Source organism: Pseudorca crassidens, chromosome 4 (genome assembly GCF_039906515.1).
Source record: "Pseudorca crassidens isolate mPseCra1 chromosome 4, mPseCra1.hap1, whole genome shotgun sequence".
NCBI lineage: Eukaryota > Metazoa > Chordata > Mammalia > Artiodactyla > Delphinidae > Pseudorca > Pseudorca crassidens.
Window position 1 is genome coordinate 122,734,460 of NC_090299.1, and position 21,287 is coordinate 122,755,746.

At 35.6% G+C, this 21,287-nt stretch overlaps 1 protein-coding gene across 2 annotated transcripts in view; it reads right to left on the reverse strand.

Annotated features, from left to right (window-relative positions):
• MND1 (meiotic nuclear divisions 1) overlaps positions 1 to 21,287 on the reverse strand; it is a 107,217-nt gene that overhangs the window by 44,581 nt on the left and 41,349 nt on the right. For both annotated transcript variants that reach the window (XM_067734742.1, XM_067734741.1), the window contains exons 5-6: positions 10,785 to 10,859; positions 7,533 to 7,647 (exon numbers count right to left, since the gene is read on the reverse strand). In XM_067734742.1, coding sequence (XP_067590843.1) covers positions 7,533 to 7,647; positions 10,785 to 10,859 — 190 coding nt within the window. The remainder of the gene's footprint in view (positions 1 to 7,532; positions 7,648 to 10,784; positions 10,860 to 21,287) is intronic.

The following is a 21,287-nucleotide window of genomic DNA, read 5'->3' on the forward strand; positions in this document are numbered from 1 at the left end:
AGAGCCTGTGCTCCACCACAAGAGAAGCCACCACAATGAGAAGCCTGCACGCTGCAATGAAGAGTAGCCTCCGCTTGCTGCAGCTAGAGAAAGGCCATGTGCAGCAACAAAGACCCAATGCAGCCAAAAAAAAAAAAAAAAAAAATCAATTACAGAACAGAAAACTGTAAAAAACACAAACACATGGGAGCTACACAACATGCTACTAAATAACCAATACTAAATAATCACTGAAGAAATCAAACAGGAAGTCAAAAAATACCTAGAAGCAAATGACAACGAAACACAACGACCTAAGACCTATGGGATGCAGCAAAAGCAGTTCTAAGAGGGAAGTTTATAGCAATACAAACCTACCTCACAAAGCAAGAAAAATCTCAAATAAACGAAATAGAAGAAAAGAAAACAACAGTAAAGATCAATAAAACTAAAAGCAGATTCTGAGTAGATAAACGATAAACGTTTAGCCAGACTCATCAAGAAAAAAAGGGAGAAGACTCAAATCAATAAAATTAGAAATGAGAAAGGAGAAGTTACAACAGACACTGCAGAAATACAAAGGATCATAAGAGATTACTACAAGCAACTATATGCCAACAAAATGGACAATCTGGAAGAAATGGACAAATTCTCAGAAAGGTATAACCTTCCAAGACTGAACCAGGATGAAAGAGAAAATATGAACAGACCAATCACAAGTAATGAAATTGAAACTGTGATTAAAAATCTTCCAACAAACAAGTCAAGGACCAGATGGCTTCACAGGTGAATTCTATCAAACATTTAGAGAAGAGCTAACACCCATCCTTCTCAAACGCTTCCAAAAACATTGCAGAGGAAGGAACACACCCAAACTCATTCTACGAGGCCACCATCACCCTGATGCCGAAACCAGACAAAGCTACTACAAAAAAAAAAAATTACAGACCAATATCACTGATGAATATAGATGAAAAAATCATCATCAAAATACTAGCAAACACAATCCAACAACACATTAAAAGGATCATACACCATGATCAAGTGGGATTTATCCCAGGGATGCAAGGATTCTTTGATATACGCAAATAATCAATGGGATACAACATATTAACAAACTGAAGAATAAAAACCATATGATCATCTCAATAGATGCAGAAAAAGCTTTTTGACAAAATTCAACACCCATTTATGATAAAAACTCTCCAGAAAGTGGGCATAGGGGGAAACTACCTCAACATAATAAAGGCCATATACAACAAACGCACAGCAAACATCATTCACAATGATGAAAAACTGAAAGCACTTCCTCTAAGATCAGGAACAAGACAAGGATGTCCACTCTCACCACTATTATTCAACATAGTTTTGGAAGTCCTAGCCATGGCAATCAGAGAAGAAAAAGGAATACAAATTGGAAAAGAAGTAGAATGGTCACCGTTTGCAGATGACATGATACTATACATTGAAAAACCTAAAGATGCCACTAGAAAATTAGTAGGGGTAATCAATGAATTTAGTAAAGTTGCAGGATACAAAATTAATGCACAGAAATCTCTTGCATTCTTATACTCTAACAACAGAAGATCAGAAAGAGAAATTAAGGAAACAATCCCATTCACCATTGTAACAAAAAGAATAAAATACCTAGGAACAAACCTACCTACAGAGGTATAAAAGACCTGTATAAGAAAACTATAAGACACTGATGAAAGAAATTAAAGATGACACAAACAGATGGAGAGATATACCATGTTCTTGGATTGGAAGAATCAATATTGTGAAAATGACTATACTACCCAAAGCAATCTGCAGATTCAGTGCAATCCCTATCAAATTACCAATGGCATTTTTTACAGAACTAGAACAAAAAAATCATAAAATTTGTATGGAGACACAAAAGACCCCGAATAGCCAAAGCAACCTTGAGGAAAAAAAAATGGAGCTGGAGGAATCAGGCTCCCTGACTTCAGACTATACTACAAAGCTACAGTAATCAAGACAGTATGGTACTGGCACAAAAACAGAAATATAGATCAATGGAACAGTATAGAAAGCCCAGAGATAAACCCACTGACCTATGGTCAACTAATCTATGACAAAACAGGCAAGGATATACAATGGAGAAAAGACAGTCTCTTCAATAAGTGGTGCTGGGGAAACTGGACAGCTACATGTAAAAGAATGAAATTAGAACACTCCTTAACATAATACACAAAAATAAACTCAAAATGGATGAAAGAGCTAAATGTAAGACCGGACACTATAAAACTCTCAGAGGAAAACATAGGAAGAACACTCTTTGACATAAATCATAGCAAGATCTTTTTTGACCCATCTCCTAGAGTAATGGAAATAAGAACAAAAATAAACAAATGGGACCTAATGAAACTTAAAAGCTTTTGCACAGAAAAGGAAACCATAAACAAGATGAGAAGACAACCCTCAGAATGGGAGAAAATATTTGCAAACGAATCAACAAAGGATTAATCTCCAAAATATACAAATAGCTCATGCAGCTCAATATCAAAAAAAAAAAAAGAAACAACCCAATAAAAAATGGGTGGAAGAGCTAAGTAGACATTTCTCCAAAGGAGACATACAGATGGCCAAGAGGCACGTGAAAAGATGCTCAACATCACTAATTATTAGAGAAATGCAAATAAAAACTACAATGAGGTATCACCTCAGAATGAGGTGAATGGTCAGAATGGTCATCATCAAAAAACCTACAAACAATAAACGCTGGAGAGGGTGTGGAGAAAAGGGAACCCTCTTGCACTGTTGGTGGGAATGTAAATTGATACAGCCACTATGGAGAACAGTTTGGAGGTTCCTTAAAAAACTAAAAATAGAATTACCATATGACCCAGCAATCCCACTATGGGCATATACCCAAAGAAAACCATAATTCAAAAAGACACACGCACCCCAATGTTCACTGCAGCACTATTTACAATAGCCAGGTTACGGAAGCAACCTAAATGCCCATTGACAGAAGAGTGGATAAAGAAGATATGGTACGTATATGCAATGGAATATTACTCAGCCATAAAAGGGAATGAAATTGGGTGATTTGTAGAAATGTGGATAGACCTAGAGACTGTCATACAGAGTGAAGTAAGTCAGAAAGAGAAAAACAAATACAGCATATTAATGCATATATGTGGAATTTAGAAAAATGAACTGGTTTGCAAGACAGAAACAGAGATACAGACATAGAGAAGAAACGTATGGACAGCAAGTGGGGAAAGGGTGGGCGGGATGAATTTGGAGATTGGGATTGACATATATACACTAATATGTATAAAACAGATAACTAATGAGAACCTGCTGTATAGCACAGGGAACTCCACTTCGCTGTACAGTAGAACCTATCAACACTGTAAAACATCTATACCCCAATTTAAAAAATTAAAATAAATAAATAAAGAAAAACAATAATCTCATTGGGGAAAGGGGATTTGGAGTGAGTCAAGTTAAAACCTAAAACGTTCTCTAGATTTAGTGATAAGGAGATTACTGCCATTTACTACTTACATATCTAAATTTCTTGAATCTGTGGGTTTATAGTTTTTATCAAATTTGAAAAAAATTAGCCTTATTTCTTTTGATACGTATTTCTTCAGATATTTTTCTGGCCTGAAACACCCCTGCCCTGCCCCCACCCCCAACATACACTCCTTTTGGGACTCTAATTACACATATATTGGGGTCACTGAAGTTGTCTTATAGCTCATGGATGCTATTTTTCATTAAAAAAAAAATTTTTTTCCCTGAGTTTCATTTTGGATAGTTTCTGTTGCCATGTCTTTAAATACACTAATCTTTTCTTCTGTGGAAGTTTAATCTGTTGTTAATCCAATTCAGTGTATTTTTCTTTTCAGACACTGTATTGTTCATCTCCAAAAGTTTGACTTGGGTCTCTTTTATATCTTCAATGTTTCTACTTAACTTTTTGAACATATAGAATACATTTATAATAATTATTGTTATGGTCTTCTAATTCTACTATCTGTGTCAATTCTGGGTTAGTTTTGATTGGAGGATTATTCCTCTCACTAACAATTATGTTTTTCCTACTTCTACGCATGCCTGGTAACCTTTCATTGTATGCCAGAGATTATGAATTTTACCTTGCTGGGTGCTAGATATTTTTGTACTCCTATAAATATTATTGAGCTTTGTTCTGGAATGCATTTAAGTTATTTTACAGTAGTTTGTTGCCTTGAAGACTTGTTCTTATGGTTTGTTAGGGGGGTTGACAGCAGAGCTCAGTCTAGGGCTACTACCTTCTATTGAAGCAAGACCGTCTTGAGTACTCTACTCAATGCCTTGTGAATTGTAAATTTTTCTAATCTGGCTGGTGAGAATAGACACATTCCTGGTCCTGCATGAGTGCCTGGCACTGTTTCTTCTAGTCCTTTGAGATGGTTCTTTCCCCAGTTTTGGTTAGTTTCCTCATATGCGTGCATAGAATACTTGAGAGGAACCCTCTCTAGATACCCAAGGTTCTCTTTCTGTGTTACCCCCTCCTCTCTAGTATGGTATCCTGTGAACTCTATCCACGTTGGTCTCCCTGATTCTCAGTTCCACCTCCTTGACTCAGGGAGTCTGTAGGTCTCTGCCTAGGTTCTTCTTCCTTGTGTTGCAGCCAGGAAACTCTCTCAACAAAATAAGCTGGGACAATTGTAAGGCTTACTTTGTTTCCTTTTTCTAGGAATTGCTTCCCTTTGCTGTTTGATGTCAAGTATCTTGAAAATCATTATTCCATATATTATGTTTGTTTTTGTTCTTATGTGGGAGGATAAATTCAGTACACTACTACTCTATCTTGGCTGAAAGTCAAAGTGCCACATTTGAATAAACTTCTGTTAGCTGTTCTGAATTTTAAAAGCAGAGGACAGGACATCACTGTATAAAAGTATGAACTAAAGTTAGTCTAAAAATCCTTTCTATAGGTATACAGGCTCTGACAGGTTTTTTTTCTTCTGATTGTAGTTCCATAGCTTTCCATAGAAAAAGAAATCCTACCGTCACATCTAAAATATATTTATAAAATAATGTAATTATTCTACATATCTACTGTCTATTAAATATGCTGTAATTTTCTATAATTATGTATTCTATAAAAATAGATGATTCTTTAATGGAATTAAAAAGTAATAGCACAAAGCCAGGAAGGAAGGACTCTTATCCTCTCATTCCCCTATTAAGATAAAAAATGTACAATGTGAAAATTTCAAAAATTCACATATGTGTAATAGATTCATGATTATAAATTCTATAAGGCCCAAATACAGATCCATCTTATGTGGATGCATAAATATTAAAAGATAATCTAGATGTGATGTTGATGAAGAAACATAAAGTCTCTTAATTCACTGTAACCAGAAAACTTTCTGCTCATTCACTTAGACCTCATACCCTGATTATTACTCATTCACATTGGTGTGTTTTCCTTGGGTTGAGAAATAAATTACCAAACTGTTAAACTTAAGGGTAAAGATGGAGAGCAGAATTCAGGCAACCAGTATAAAACTATAGTTGCAACTTCTATCTCAACTATGCTATTCTACTCTCCAGAAAACACACCATCCTTAACATACTTGAAAAGTCTTCCTTCAAGTTTTATTACCTTTCTAAGAGGTGATGCACTTGCCAAAATTGCTGCATGATTCAGAGGTACAAGGAATATCAACATCTCAAGTTACATGCTTGAAATGAGTTTTCCCACTTCGTTAATTAGTCTGGCATAATTCTTTACCCCTAGTGATTTTCTGTACCTCAAGATGATCCACTGGCTTAGGATCACAATCAGTATATTTCAGAATAGTTTTTAAGTCTAAATAAGAGTTTTTAGTCATTTCTGTGTGGACAGATATCATCAAATTGTGAAAAGGACTAAAAATGAGAGGACACAAGTGGAGGTGGTATCAGTCAGGGTCATCTGCCCAGGGAAAGAGCTGTGGCAATACAATGGGGACCACAAAGTGAAAAAGCAGAAGCCTTCACTGGGTATGGCTAAGAGCTATGGGTCCCTAGACAGAAAAGGGAATGAGGCGGGTAAGCAAAGAGTTGGTACTTCAAGAAAAAAGTCCAAGAATTACACAAAACTAAAATCAGGAAGGAAGGTAGAACCAAGTAAAAGTGATAAATGAAAGATCAAATTTGGTTACTGTGAAAACAGAATTTCCATGATCAACTGTTGGAGGGCATAGCTATGCTGATCCGGAAAATAAACCACCTGAAGGTATTAAAAATCTGGTAAGAAAACTGTTCTTAAAATGCTCTTTCACAAGAAAATGCTCTAGATAGGATACACACCATTTGATGTCCTCTTTAACAAGCAGTCTGTGTCTCCTTTTAAAGGTGAATCATGAGCAGCCCTCACTTCCTAGTAGTGAACTCCTAACTTGTCTCCTGGCTGCTTTGATGTGCTTGTGTTCACTGAGGGTCACTTGATATTAGTTAAAACTTTAAAACAGATTAAAGTGCTTAATTTTGTAGCACATTCGGTTAGTACTTTCTTCTGCAGGAAGATGATAAATGAAATGAATCCATGGGCAGCACGAAAGAGCTCCCCAAGTACTTAATTCACAGAAAATGACCGGCTCAGAGGGTTCTTCTGCCTCCACTTTGCTTTGAAAATCACCCTGGGTAATCAGCTGAACCAGGGCTACTACATATTTTCTAGGCCAGGCATGGACTACATGTACTTGCATGGCATCTCCTGGAGTTGTGCAAAGCAGAACCTGTCTCTAAAATTAAGTTTAACTTTAGATTATACTAATTGAACTGCTTAAATTTTTTTTTAATTGTAAAGAATACCATCAAACTTAATTGTAACCAAACTATTCTCAGGTTAATTTAAAAATACCAAATATTTTCAATTTCTCTCAAAGTCTTCAATCACATACCATAATATCAGTTTTTCTAGATATTTCACTTGATAAAGTTTCCTAAATGAAAAGACAGGCTAAAACAGAAAAATGAGGAAAGTCATGCATATTTTTCTAAGCAATTAAATGCAGTATCTTTCATTTCCTCAAATATTCAAAATTCTATCTTTACATAAATATAAAAAATATACTGAAAATGAAGCTTTGGGGACTCTGTTTTAAAAGTAAGGAAAAACATCATTGGAATATTTAAAAGGCAAGTCAATACACAGACTACTTTTCTGCAACTTGTAAACTCGTATTTTTTGGTATTACTTTTCCTAGAAGATAATGGTGGATTTCTTTCTGGAGTCAAGGTACTTGAGGCCAACTTAACTCCTTCTCTGACTTCTCAGTTTCCTAAGCCTGTATTTTATGTCTTTATCCTCCTACCCCACCGACCGTCCTTATTCTTGAAATGCTCATAATTTCAAAGTTGTCACTGTTCAGTGCTTTAACATTAAGGCTCCTTAATGCAAATATTAATGCAATATTAATATTATTAAGGGCTTTATTTTCTCATATACGTGGTGAATGGTTATCAGGCAACCAGAAGTATAAAGTATCTTTGTTAGCAAAGATAAAAACCCTCAAGGTGTAATACAAACTTACGTATTTCTTCCACAACTTGCGGGTCACATTCTTTGTATTTTTCTACTTCGGCCTTTAGCTGTTCCCTTTGGTCTCGAAGTGAAGAAAGCTCTTTTGCTAGCAAGGTTCGCTCTTCCTGTATTCAAAATAACATTATGTACAATTAAGACAAACAAAATGCCATAAGTTTATACATTTTATAAACATTTTATTTTCTCATAACTGATACGCATTAGGTTTTGACGATATTATATATACATATACATATATATTCACAGCATAAGAACGAACTCAATTCTCATTTTTCTCTGCAATCTCAATTATCTTATATAAATGTTAACTGAATGGAAATTAATATGTAGAATGGAAGGCTCATAAACAGATGAGAGGTTACCAACTATGTCTGAACTCAAAAGAGGACTGTTATCACATTAGGAAAAAAATTATACCACTTCTTGGGTAGTTTCGCAAGATTGTATCTATATATATGTAAGTAATATTTTATGGCAACATCAATCATTATACAATTTTCCTTGAAAGTGTTCTAGATAATTTTCCAGACTTCAAGGATGATTAACCTTTAAAAATATCAGAAATAACAGAACTGTAGCTTGTGACCTCCTATCACTTTCCTTTAAAGGTAAACCAGAATAAAGCTTTTACACAAAATGATCCAATAAACACCATTTGAAATTTCTAGCCATAGTTTTCACTAACAGGTAGAAGTAATAGTGCTATCGTATTCAGTTCATATGTGTGAAAAATAAGTCCAAATAAAAACCAAATACTGGAAAAGGTTACGGTACAGAATTATAGGAAAAGTCTGAGGCAAAACCAAATAAGAGTTCAAACTGCCTGATGGGACTTGTTTAAGGTTCCTTGCTAGCTTGTATTTTTGTACTTGTATTTTTCTACTTTTGCCTTAAGCTATTCTTCTTGGTTCCAAGTGAAGAAAGCTACTTTTGCTAGAAGTTATATAACAGAATGCATGTACAGACCTCTGAAGTAGCAGAGTCCAACAGAACTGTGCAATGACAGAAATGTTCTAGATTAGTCTTCTCCAATGCAGGAAACTACATAGGGATACTACATAGGGATACTGAGTACGTGAAATGTGACTGTTACTGAGAAACTGAATTTAATCGTATTTAATTTTAATTCAAATGTAAATTGTTACATATGATTAGTGTATACCACATTAGCATAGCGTAGGAGAGATTGAAAATTAACTGCAATATAAGATGATCATTATTTGCTATTAACACCCAAATTATACATACTCCACAATGAAAAGCAAGAGGAGAAAAAGCTAATGAAGACAGGAGAAGCAGGGTGGTGACTATCTGTGTGGATGCAATGACAGCTCTCCAGATACCCTGAGTTGGGAGCCTGGTTATTAGCACCAAGACCTTTGCCAAATTGCTTAACCTTTTTGTGCTTTCAGTTCCTCAAATGTAAAAATGAATATAGTAATAGTAGCTACCTCCTTAGACTGTTGGCAGGATTCAATATAGAAAATGCGTTTGGAACAGTACCTGCCTGGCTCATAGTAAGCAGAATATATATGTTAGCTATTTCTTTTTCTTCATTACCATCATCAGCAGTATCATCATCACCATGAATAATATCTAGGAGATAGAAAAAGCTTTCAGATATTTCTGAAAACTCGTGACTAGTGAACACAAGATGAACACAAGAGTTCATCTTTCTCAGGAGTCTTTCTGAACTCCTATAATCTTCTGATAGCTGTAGGTACCAACTGGGTTTGCTAGTAGGTTTTTTTCCTAGTTTCAGTGGTTACAGTGGACTGGGTAACCTTCAGCAGACTGGCTGACTACTTTGTGGCATGAACATGTCACCATTAGTTGAAGGTGCTTCTACAAGTTATTGCCAAATCAAAGGAAAAAAACAGGATCAAATAAAGAAGTGGTAATTGCTGTCAACTGAAGAAGAAATAAAACAGTTTCAGGTTATGTCCAGAACTTACCTTCCCTTAAATATTCTTCAGCAATTACCATTCTCCAATTCCTATCCGTCACTGTCCTGACTATTCACATGAAAGAATGTATGTAAAATAACTCTGAAAAGCATAAAGCCATGTAAACCTGTGATGTATTCTTTTCTATTGGGTTGGCCAAAAAGTTCGTTTGGGTTTTTCTGTAAGATGTTACAGAAAAACCCAAACGAACTTTTTGGCCAACCCAATACAATGTGACAAGTTTTTGAGTCTCTTTCACAAGTCGTACAAATAGAGGTTGAGATGAAATGCTTAGAGGTTCATGTTGATCTTCAACATTTTTTCAAGTCATAAGTCCATACCTGAGATAATGATAAAACTAAAAAGTAAAGTGAATTTTTAAAAACCCCTAACACTTTTAAAAATAAAATAGTAGGTCAAAATTCATGTAAATAATTTAGAAATATTACAAGGCCATGAAAACACTGTATTGATAGTTTTTTTTCTTTTTTTAAATTTATCTATCTATCTATCTATCTATCTATGGCTGCACTGGGTCTTTGTTGCTGTGCCTGGGCTTCCTCTAGTTGCCGCGAGCAGGGGCTGCCCTTCATTGTGGTGCGCTCATTGCAGTGGCTTCTCTTGTTGCAGAGCATGGGCTCTAGACATGTGGGTTTCAGTAGTCGTGGAGCGCAGGCTCAGTAGTTGTGGCTCTGGGGCTCTAGAACTCAGGCTCAGTAGTTGTGGCGCATGGACTTAGCTGCTCCGTGGCATGGGGGCTCTTCCTGGGCCAAGGATTGAATCCATGTCCCCTGCATTGGCAGGCGGATTCTTAACCACTGCACCACCAGGGAAGTCCGATAGTTTTCAATTTATTCAGTGCCAAGACTCTTACAAAGCTGACTCTTAAAAATTTACATAAACATTTATATAAGGCTTACTTTGTGCCAGGCTCTCTTCTAAGTGCTTTGCAAATATTAGCTAGTTTAATCACACAATAACTCAGTGACATAGATTTTATTATTCCCCATTTTACAACTGAGAAAATCGAGAAGAAAGAGTTTAGGAGACTTTCAAACCCAGGCAGTCTGGCTCCAGGGTTTATGCTTCTATGCTACACTGCCATACACAATATAATACAATAATAATAAATCTAGATTCACAATTAGGGAATCCTACCAGGTCAAATGTTCACAGCCTTTGCTGTGACTCACTTCTTTTCTAGTGGGAACAGCATCCTCCTCACAGGAAGCTCGATGCTTTTATTCTTCTATTTAGAATTGACATTATTAAAGAATCTACAGATACAAACTTACCGTTTCATGTCGGCCAATTCTAGCTTTCTCGATGCTTTTCTGCAGGTTTGCATGCTTTTGGTTTACCTCAGATAACTAGAGAATTGAAACAAATAAAATGGTTTGCTAAGATAAACTTGCTTAACATAAAGTTTATGAATCAAGAAGACAAAATGAGATTTGTCTTCAGCCCAAGTCAGTATAACAAAAATGTCAAAGACTACGTTGGGAACTAATTTCTCTAACCTGAAGAAAACCAAGTACCATGAATCATTAGGGCAGGCTGAAAAAAAAAAGTTTAAAATATTTCTTTTTATACTATACAAAAAAGTATACAATATGCTTTCAATCTTTTCTACAGTCTTGATTTATTAGGTTCCCCGCCCCCATCACAAATAACTTGAGGTATATTATTTAGTTAAAAATTTAACTTGAAAGTTAAAAAAAATCTGTTTTATATAAATTCTCTCTTCACATTTCATTTCACTTCTGACGAAAGACTTGTTTGAAACACTCTATACTGTTTCTTATAGGCTGGTAGTACTGTGACCTGCTTCACTAACATAGAGTCAAAAATGAACACATCACTGTATACTAAGTTCTTAGAGAAGAAAAAATCTATTAGTTTGTTGCCAAATTTAGGCATGCTTTACATAAGTTAAAAGTGAGCAGTTTAAGCATTTTACGAAGCTTAGAAAGTAGTAAGTTATATTGTAAAAGGATTAAATAATACCAGCCTAAAGAGACCTTAGATACAGAATATTCATTAGCATGTGGCTGGGCCCACACCAAAAATGACTGGTTAACTTCAGAACATTGCCTCCCCGTCTCAATTTTATTAATCTCACCTGGGCCCAAGATTAAATAAATAATCACAGGAAATTCTCAGTACTAAATTCTCCATCACATTTTTTGCTACATAAACTAGTTAGAAATTTTAGACTCATTTGATTGGGTAAGGGCTTTTTAAAAATATATTCCACTCCTCACTAACTCTTGAGTTATGATCATTTGGGAAATAATTAACGAATGGATGAGTAATTTCTTTTGGCTGATTCTAAGAAACTGACCTTTCACCACATGACCTTGTTATATGTAGAGGGTGAATTATATTTAGATACCCTTTTTTTCTTAAAAATCACAAACAGTATCTTCAAAAAGTTTGTAGCTTAACCCTGACTTTGGGAAATGTTCCACTTCTCAATATGCACAAAGGGAATATTGTCAGTTTTCCTTTAATGGCTCTCTAGTCCCTGATTCTCATCCATAGCATGAACAAGATCCATCTGTGATGCCAAGAAGACACCACGACCAAACCAGTTATACCTCTTCTTGAGAGTAATTATCTTCCTAAGTTAAAGAAACAAAAATCTGCTGTAGAGTTAAGAGCCAAAATAAGCTTTAAAGCCCTAAATTTAGCAAAGAGACCTTGTTCTTTAAAACAAGGGTTCTCACTTATAACACTCTGTTTAAAAGGTTAATATTCTACCCTGAAGGACCCACCTGAAATAATTAATAAATGCATGTAACATCTGAATTCAGGAGTAGAGAATTTTCCAATGAAAAAATACACACGTACATTAGCATAACACTTTTCCATTACAAATGTTTTAAAAATAACCAAGTAGGCAGATGTTACCCAAAAAATGAAGAACTATGTAAAACTTAGCCAATAATTAATGGACATATATCTTAACTCTATTAATGAAGTGTCTCCCCGGTATTGTACGTCTGCTTGTAATTATTTACAACTTAAAAACATTTGGAAGAGAACTAATTCAGGAATTCCTTAACTCTGAAGATAACCTTATGTATTTTAAATGTGATTTCATGACTCGTCATTTTAAGTATCTTGGTAATGGAGGGAGGCACAATCTAAATGATGTTATCAAATGAGAAGCTTCTGCTAATTATCCTAAGTACTGAAACAATTTGGCCAACTCAATAGTGAAGGCTTCTTGGCTCTGTTTACTTCTTAAAATCTCAACTACTGGAAACAATGAAAGCAACTCTTGTGAGGCAGCCCGTGCTACCAGTTTTTCATCTACATATCGCTTAGAAGGAATACTGCTATAGTTCCTAACACATACCTTGGAATTAAACCAAATCCAGGCCTCAAGTGATTAAGAGCTGAGATTTTCAGCCACTCTATAGGTATTATCTAAACCACAAGTTCTAAACTTTAGCACACATCAGAATCACCTGAACGGCTTGTTAAAACACAGGTTGCTGGGCTCCACCTCCCAGGTTTTGAACAGTAGAGGTCTGGGATAGAGCCTAATAATTTGCATTTCTAACATGCTTCTGGTTAGGGGCACCACACTTCTGAGAACTACTGGATTACACATAAACCTGTTTTCTTGCAGTAACAAACCCAACTAAAACACACAAGATATTAATATATGGGAGAATATTACCTAGTTCATCAGCAAAAAATGAATTATTGCTAAATACTGTAGTCTGAACTAGAAACAAAATATCTCAATATTTCTGTCACTGAAAGAAATACAAAAGTCCACATTTACAAAAATAGAAAAAGAAGCGATACTCTATAGTTAAGAAAAGTATTCACCACAGGATTCCTTTAAAGGGCAAACTCTTGACACATTTCTATAACATAAAACAAGAACCAACTATATATATTAACACTGTAACAAATCCATTTCCAACTTTCACTAAAGCAAATAATAATTTTTAAAGCCAAGTAACTCAGAAAAAACAGCAGCAGCAACAACAACAAAAATGTCTTGTAATTAGTAAGAAGAGGATGTCATCTTTATACTTGAGGAAGGATCTGACACAATGGTTCTCTTTAATGCATTCCAGACCACCTATACAGATACTCAGGATTCAGAAACATAATGCCAATGTTTTCTAAAGAGCTAATTCACTGCCTGGAGGAACTGCCTATTCAGAAGAGGAACAGGAAGATTGATTCAAGCTGGCTGCACTGGAATTCTGATTTGCTCCTTTTCAGAAATAAAAAAAATTTCAAAGCATTATGAAAAAAATATAGAGTTTTCATACGTGGGAAAGAATGTCAAGGAACAGAGGATGGGGAAAAGAGGTAATAGCAAGAGAAACCAGAACAGTCTACTGCTTTATCAAAACTCATGTACGGTATGTTATGGAAAAAAAAGGTTCTATGTCTTGTTTTTCCTTAAAAAAAAAAAAAAAGCAAGGCAGTATAATTTAAGATTTCATATGTTTAAAAACTCTTATTAGTGTCTCTACAATTTTAAAATTTATTTTTTAAGGCAATATTCCATTTAGGAATCAATCATAAGGAAACAATGAACACTATAAAGATGTATTTCTATATAAAGATGGGAGCTATATAATTGTCTTAACAATAGAGAAATGTTAAATCATTATTTCACAGTATGGATGTGTCACAATTATGTAGCCAAGGGAAACATTTTAAAAGAACTTTTAATGACAGATACAGAACAGAGTTTTAAAAAAACTGGAAACAAAAGTGTCAATACATGAGAGCCTATCTATCACCAAAAAAACTCAAAACCCCCCCAAAACTAAAAGAAAGTGCACAAAACTTAACAAATGGTTACCTCTGTATTGTGGAACATACTTATAAATTTTCTATATTATGAGCACATATAACTACTACTTAAAAAATCCTTTTCCTGGGAAAGGGGGTAGGGGGAGGAAAGGAATAGGTGAGGGAGATTAAGAGCTAAAAATTTCCAACTGCAGAATAAATGAGTCATGGGTATGCAATGTACAGCATGGGGAATATAGTCAATAATTATGTGATATCTTTGTACGGTGATGTATCATAACTAGAATTATCATGGTGATCAGTTTGAAATGTACAGAAACACAGAATCACTATGTTGTGTAATAGGAACTAACAAAGTATAGTAACTTACGGAAAAAGAGATCAAACTTGTGGTTACCAGAGACAGGGGTTGGGGGGATTGGATGAGGGCAGTAACAAGGTACAAACTTCCAGATATAAGATAAATAAGTACTAGGGATGTAATGTACTACATGATAAATATAATTAACACTGCTATATGTTATATATGAAAGTTAAGACAGTAAATCCTAGTTATGACAAGAAAGAAAAATTTTTTTCTATTTCTTTAATTTTTTATCTATATGAGATGATGGATGTTCCCTAAACTTACTGTGGTAATCACAGCATGACGTATGTAAATCAAATCATTATGCTGTACACCTTAAATTTATACAGTGCTGTATGTCAATTATATCTCAATAAAACTTGAAGAAAAAATTATTTTCCCATTATAAGCAATATATGAATATATTTTCAAGAGATTAAAATGAGTACATTTTTGTTTTAAAAGACTCAAACAATACAGAAGTATTTAAACAAATTCCCCTTTGCTCTCCACCTCTGCACCATCACCACTACCCCCCTCCTAAGGAGGGACCCCTATAAAGTCTAGGGGGCATCCTTCTTGTCCCAATTCTTTTGCTTCATATACTGATATGATCAATGTGGAGAACATGTCAAAACACACATGGAATTATCCTTTATGTTTCATGTCAACATATTTTCTAAGGTCTCTTCATTCTCTAAAAATTAGATTTTATTTTTTAGAGCAGTTTTAGGTTCACAACAAAATTGAGTGGAAGTTAGAGAGAGCTCCCATACAACCCTTGCCTCCACATACACACAGCCTCCCCCAATCATAATTCCCCAGAGTGGTACATTTGTTACAACTGATGAACCTACACTGACACATCGCTATCACCCAAAGTCCATAGTTCTCATTAGGGTTCACCCTCGGGGTTGTACATTCAATGGGTTGTAACAAATGTATAATGACATGTATTCATCATTATGGTATCATAGAATATTTTCACTGCCCTAAACATCTTCTGTGCTCTGCCTATTCACGCCTGTCTCCCCCCAACCTCTGGCAACCACTATCTATATAGTTTTGCCTTTCTAGAATGTCATGTAGTTGGAATCATACATTATGTAACCTTTTCAGATTGGCTTCTTTCATTTAGTAATATGCATTTAAGGTTCTTCCATGTCTTTTCATGGCTTGATAGCTTATTTCTTTTAATCATTGAATGATATTCCATTGTCTGAATGTACCACAGTTTTTTTATGCATTTACCTACTGAAGGACATCTTGGTTGCTTCCAAGTTTTGGCAATCATGAATAAAACTGTTATAAACATTCGTATGCACATGTTTTCCACCCATCTGAGTAAATCTCGAGGAATGCAATTGGCTTCTCTGTACTGCTACACTTATCTGTCTATTCTTACACAACTAGCAAGTTTTAATTACTGTAGCATTATATTTTGATATCTGATAGGGAAAATCCTACCTCATTGTTCTTCCTTTTTAAATACTTCCCTGGTCTTTCTTGTAGTTTCTCTACTACATGAACTTGAGAATTACCCATAAAAATCTAGTGGGATTTTGGTTACCATAACATAAAAATGACATAAATTGATGTTTTTATAGTTGAGTTTACTTATTCATGAATATGTTGCTCCATTTACTTAAGAGTTCTTTCATGTCCTTCAGTAGAGTTTTGCAATTTTCTTCATGTTTGCCTTGCCCATTTCTTGTCAGGCTTTAATCCGTTTTTTTTGTTTGTTTGTTTTTTTGTTTTTTTGCAGTACGTGGGCGTCTTACTGTTGTGGCCTCTCCCGTTGCAGAACACAGGCTCCGGATGCGCAGGCTCAGCGGCCATGGCTCACGGGCCCAGCTGCTCTGCGGCATGTGGGATCTTCCCAGACCGGGGCACGAACCCGCGTCCCCTGCATCGGCAGGCGGACTCTCAACCACTGCGCCACCAGGGAAGCCCAATACTGGTTTTGGTGCTGAGGGATAGGCAACGACCCCAGGCCTAAGCCTGTCACTGTATGAATGCTCTTCTTCACAGTGGTTGATTTCAAGTGTTGAATCAGGATAAGATCAAAGTCTTTTGTTCAATGGTTGTGGGAAACAACTCTCTCCTGCCCTCTGGATTGTAAACTGTATAGCTACAGGGAAGCAAACAAACCAACTTACTGCTGGCAGCCATCTTAGAACCATGAAGAAAGCCAACTTGAGGACAAAGGCATTACACAAAAGGCAAAACCAAGAGAAACAGAGTCAGAATCTTGATTAAATTATGCCTGAAGCATGCTCTACTTTTGAAATATTTTAATTTAAATGAGCCACTAAATCAATCTCACCGTTATCACTCATACCAAGTAAACTCGGTTTTTCTACCTTTACCACAGTAAACACTGTAACTGTTACAATGGATAAAGCTTTAACAATAGTCTATTTCATACAGTGCTGGCCAGCTATGAAAGCTGTGAAATATTTTGGAAGACATCAAATTTAAAAGATTCTTATTCCTCTATATTGGGTTATAGAACTAAGTCTTCAAGAATAGGAATGAGTAAAGTAATATATACCAGGAAGGCTCTTCATTCAATGAACATTTATGAAGTGCTCACTATACACACAGTTACAATACTATTGGCTCAAACCTTTTCACTAAATAAATATAGTAACAAATAAATCAAGGCATGTATGAGCATTGAATGTCTGTTGAGTATCTTTGAAATATTTTCCTTATGCTACAAGACAATGCTCATTAAAAGATAACACTCCATGAAGCTAGTAAAAATACAGCATATTAATATTCCATTTAACCAGGAGATCAAATTTCCAGCAATCCAGCCCTGTGGAACACACTAAAGAACCTGAGAAAAGTATATCAGGAATCCTAAATAATGGACACAGGAAAAACATGGGAATCCCATCAGGAAAGCAACATAAAGGGAAAGTGAAGCCACTCAGTAAGTGCACAGTTGAGGAGAATTCAAACACCCACACATAATAACTGCTGAAGATGAGATCATGGTAATCAAACATTACAGTGTAAAGAAACAAACTGTTAGAGCAGTGCACAACAAACAAGAGATTAGCATTCCTTCAACTAGAAATATCAGGAATATGTTCAATAAGGTTAAAGTGATAAAAGGAGAAACAGAAAGCTAAAGAAATTACAAGAAGAAAAAAGCAAGATTTGAAAATCAACTATCTGAAAATGAACTATTGTAGATGAACTATTTTTAATTTCTAGGAAGCAGTAAAAAAAAATTAAGTAAAAAAAATATTAAGAAGTAGTTAAGAGATACAGAAGATATAAAAAGAAGCTCCAACAGAAGCCTTCTGGTATCATGAGAATGAAGTTAGAAGTTGTGACTATAGTCAAAGCCTTATGCAGAATCCAGTTAGAAGTCATTCAGATATTTTGAAAGCCAAAGCCATGCAAAATCCAAATGATACTGGGAGGGAAGTTAGATACAAAGTTATGGAGGAACATAGACTCGTCAGACATGAGAACTGGGTTCTAATATGAGAAATTCAGAAATGAGGGCTAAGTAGTAGGGGCTACGAATTGTCTGCCAACTTCCATTTTTTCTTAGTAATAGGACTTCAAACGATAGTGAAAATAAATAGGAATTATTATCTTTCAGTGCTGTGGGCAAGAATATGTCCTAGATAGGGAGTCTGTTAAGAAATCCATCTGACAAGAAAACCCAAAATCCACTCGGTGGAAGGGCAACGCTGAAATTATTTGGAATGACAGAATTGTTTAACAAGTAAACTTTTTTAAATCAAGGGGAAATTTAAAATTAATTATAAAGATGAGCAGATCTGTATTATTAATACCTTTGTGTTAAGAAATAACCTATACATATTTTGCATTGTACTCATAGGGTAAAACCATAGAAGCAACTTAATTCCTCCCCCACATCTGCCATGTTAGAAACAGCTCAGTGAGGGAAGTACTTCCTCTGCCACTAAACGAAGAGTTGGGAGTCCCATGACGTTTTTCATCACTCTAAATCAAGATCTACAATTATTTTAAGTTGCCAAACAAAGCCTTAATTCAGAAATTAGAATGTCTAACATAATAATCAACACTTCAAATCTTGATTTAAAGGTAAGACTTCTCTCCTTTTCAGCAACTGCTGGCTGCCAGTGGGTTTTGCTGGAAAGGGTGCATTGTCCTTTTCTCTTTCCTGGCCTAGAGTTTCTGTCCTCCCTTTAGTCCACTGACTGAAGTTTCTGCCGCCTGTTCCCCACCTCTACCAAGCCTGGAGAAGGGGAGAGAGAACAGAACAAGTAAAGGGGACCTGAAATATCTTACCGTTAAGATGTCTCAGTGCTCTCGGGGCCTGACATGTTTGCTGAATTCTTGCATGGCTGCGCTCCTGGGTTTTTTGTAGTAAGAACCCAGGGTTCCACTATCTGTAATCTCCATGATGCAGAAGACACATTTTATTGCTCTGGGGGCTCCACAACATTCCCGCTCACCGTCCCCCTTCCCTAGCTTGCCTCCTACCCACTTCCAGCCTGTTTTTTCAGATTCATTACACACACACACACACACACACACAGAGTGTTAGGTTTCAATGCCCTCTGGAACAGAATGTAACGTGCCTCCAGATGGGCTCTTGTTCTCTCACTTTTGAGTGTTGGCTCACATGTGGTCCACAGGGACATTCATGTATGCAAAAAACTCCAGGATTGCTGGCCCATTCCTTACTTTTATGTATTGTAATAATTGACAGAATCTACCAATAGATCTACATAGATGCTAAAATCAGCAAATTACTTTTACATAAGGCATTGCTTATTTTCCTATTGTCTCTCAAGAGCACTGGGAAATGATATGCTCACATTTCACTCCTAACATTTATGAATACTTCTTGTGAGAATTAACACTGTCCACTATTGAAATTTCTAATACAAACGTTAACTTAAATACTACTTAAAATGTTTTGATCTAATAAGTTATTCAGTTTAAGTAATTTAGTTTCATTAGAATCTACTCACTGAAAATACAACAAATTACTTGCTAAGAAGCATCAGTTAAAGAGCTTAAGTTAAGCTCAAATATACATTATAATAAACTTCACCTTAAATTTATAAAGCCAAAGAAAAAGTCATAAAGAGACAACAGTGCTGAGAAATAGTGGCTGAATAAAGTAGCTGCCCATAAAGGCTTTTATCTTTTTAAGAGAATGATGCTCTTCTTTTTTTCTTCTATTTCTGCCTCTTATAGTGAAAAGATTCAAGAAAACTTGGATTTTAAAGGATTAAGAAAGGCCTTCTCTTCCACAGCCTAAGCAGCTTTAGCAGAATGAAGAGAGCAACCTAACACATTTGGATGGTATAAACTAACTCAAGAGCTGAGAGCAGCCAACCAAACTAAGATTTGTGGCAAGTTTAAGTGTTAGAAATCACTGAAAAGGTAAAAATGAATTTAACTTTAAAAACTATAATAATTTAAAAAATTTAAATTGAGGTTTCTTTGCATCCAGTCGAAGTTTTTAAAAAAGTTATAGACTAGGAAATTTATGGTTATAAATAAATATAAATACTAGGGAACCTGAACAAAGCCCTATATTTGAATCTGATGAAATGCAGGCCTGGAAGTTCGGACCCATGCCCTTTGGTCAAGTAAGCACCATACTTTAAACAAAAAAAGCACCCAACTAATAGGGTTATTTTTGTGAAACTTCTAAATATATAAAACAGCCAGAGACATTATGAACACTGATATATTAAAATGTACAAAATACTGATATACTTTTTGAGGGCAAAACAAGACAAATGAAATTAGGGCTATCCCAGGAAGCTAAGGATATATATGACTTTGACACTGCCACCACCTGGTGGCACGACACCAAAATTGTAGGTCCAGTTTTTTGTGAAATAAGTTTTTCCAGGTGGCTGATTTGGGGAGAAAATAGTTATGAATGAGAACAGCTGTTACAAACCTGTAACCCATATGAAGCACAGAAGAATGTTTGGGGTATGGTATAGGGAATTCTGTATCTCTGGAGTCAGGCTTCTCAAACTCATCCAGCAAGTAAATCCAACAACAAAGGAGAATAATTACTGGGGGAAGGTTCAGAAGCCTAGCCCAAAGCTACCTACTACAAAAGCAAAACAAACAAATATAAAAAATAAATCACTGAAATCTTAAGTTCTATGGTAAAAATTCCTGCAAGTTTCAAGTTGTAATATTAACTATTATAATTTTTATTATTTAAAATTATTTACTAATAAAAATCCTGTCTACATACTTCCCCTACCTACCCACAATTTTTGAGTCACTCAACCTCAACAAATATATTTAATTCTTGATTATCTGAGACGGTGGAGAGAATAAAAACATTCAATTTAAAAGACATGACTTTTGGGTTTCCCTGGCGGCGCGGTGGTTGAGAGTCCGCCTGCTGATGCAGGGGACACGGGTTCGTGCCCTGGTCCGGGAAGATCCCACATGCTGCGGAGCGGCTGGACCCGTGAGCCATGGCCGCTGAGCCTGCGTGTCTGGAGCCTGTGCTCTGCAATGGGAGAGGCCACAACAGTGAGAGGCCCACGTACCGCAAAAAAAAAAAAAAAAAGACATGACTTTTAAGTGCTTAAAGATATAATTTTGCAGATCTTGTTAGTTGCATGTCTAAAGCCTTTTGTTCTTTGTAAACAGAACT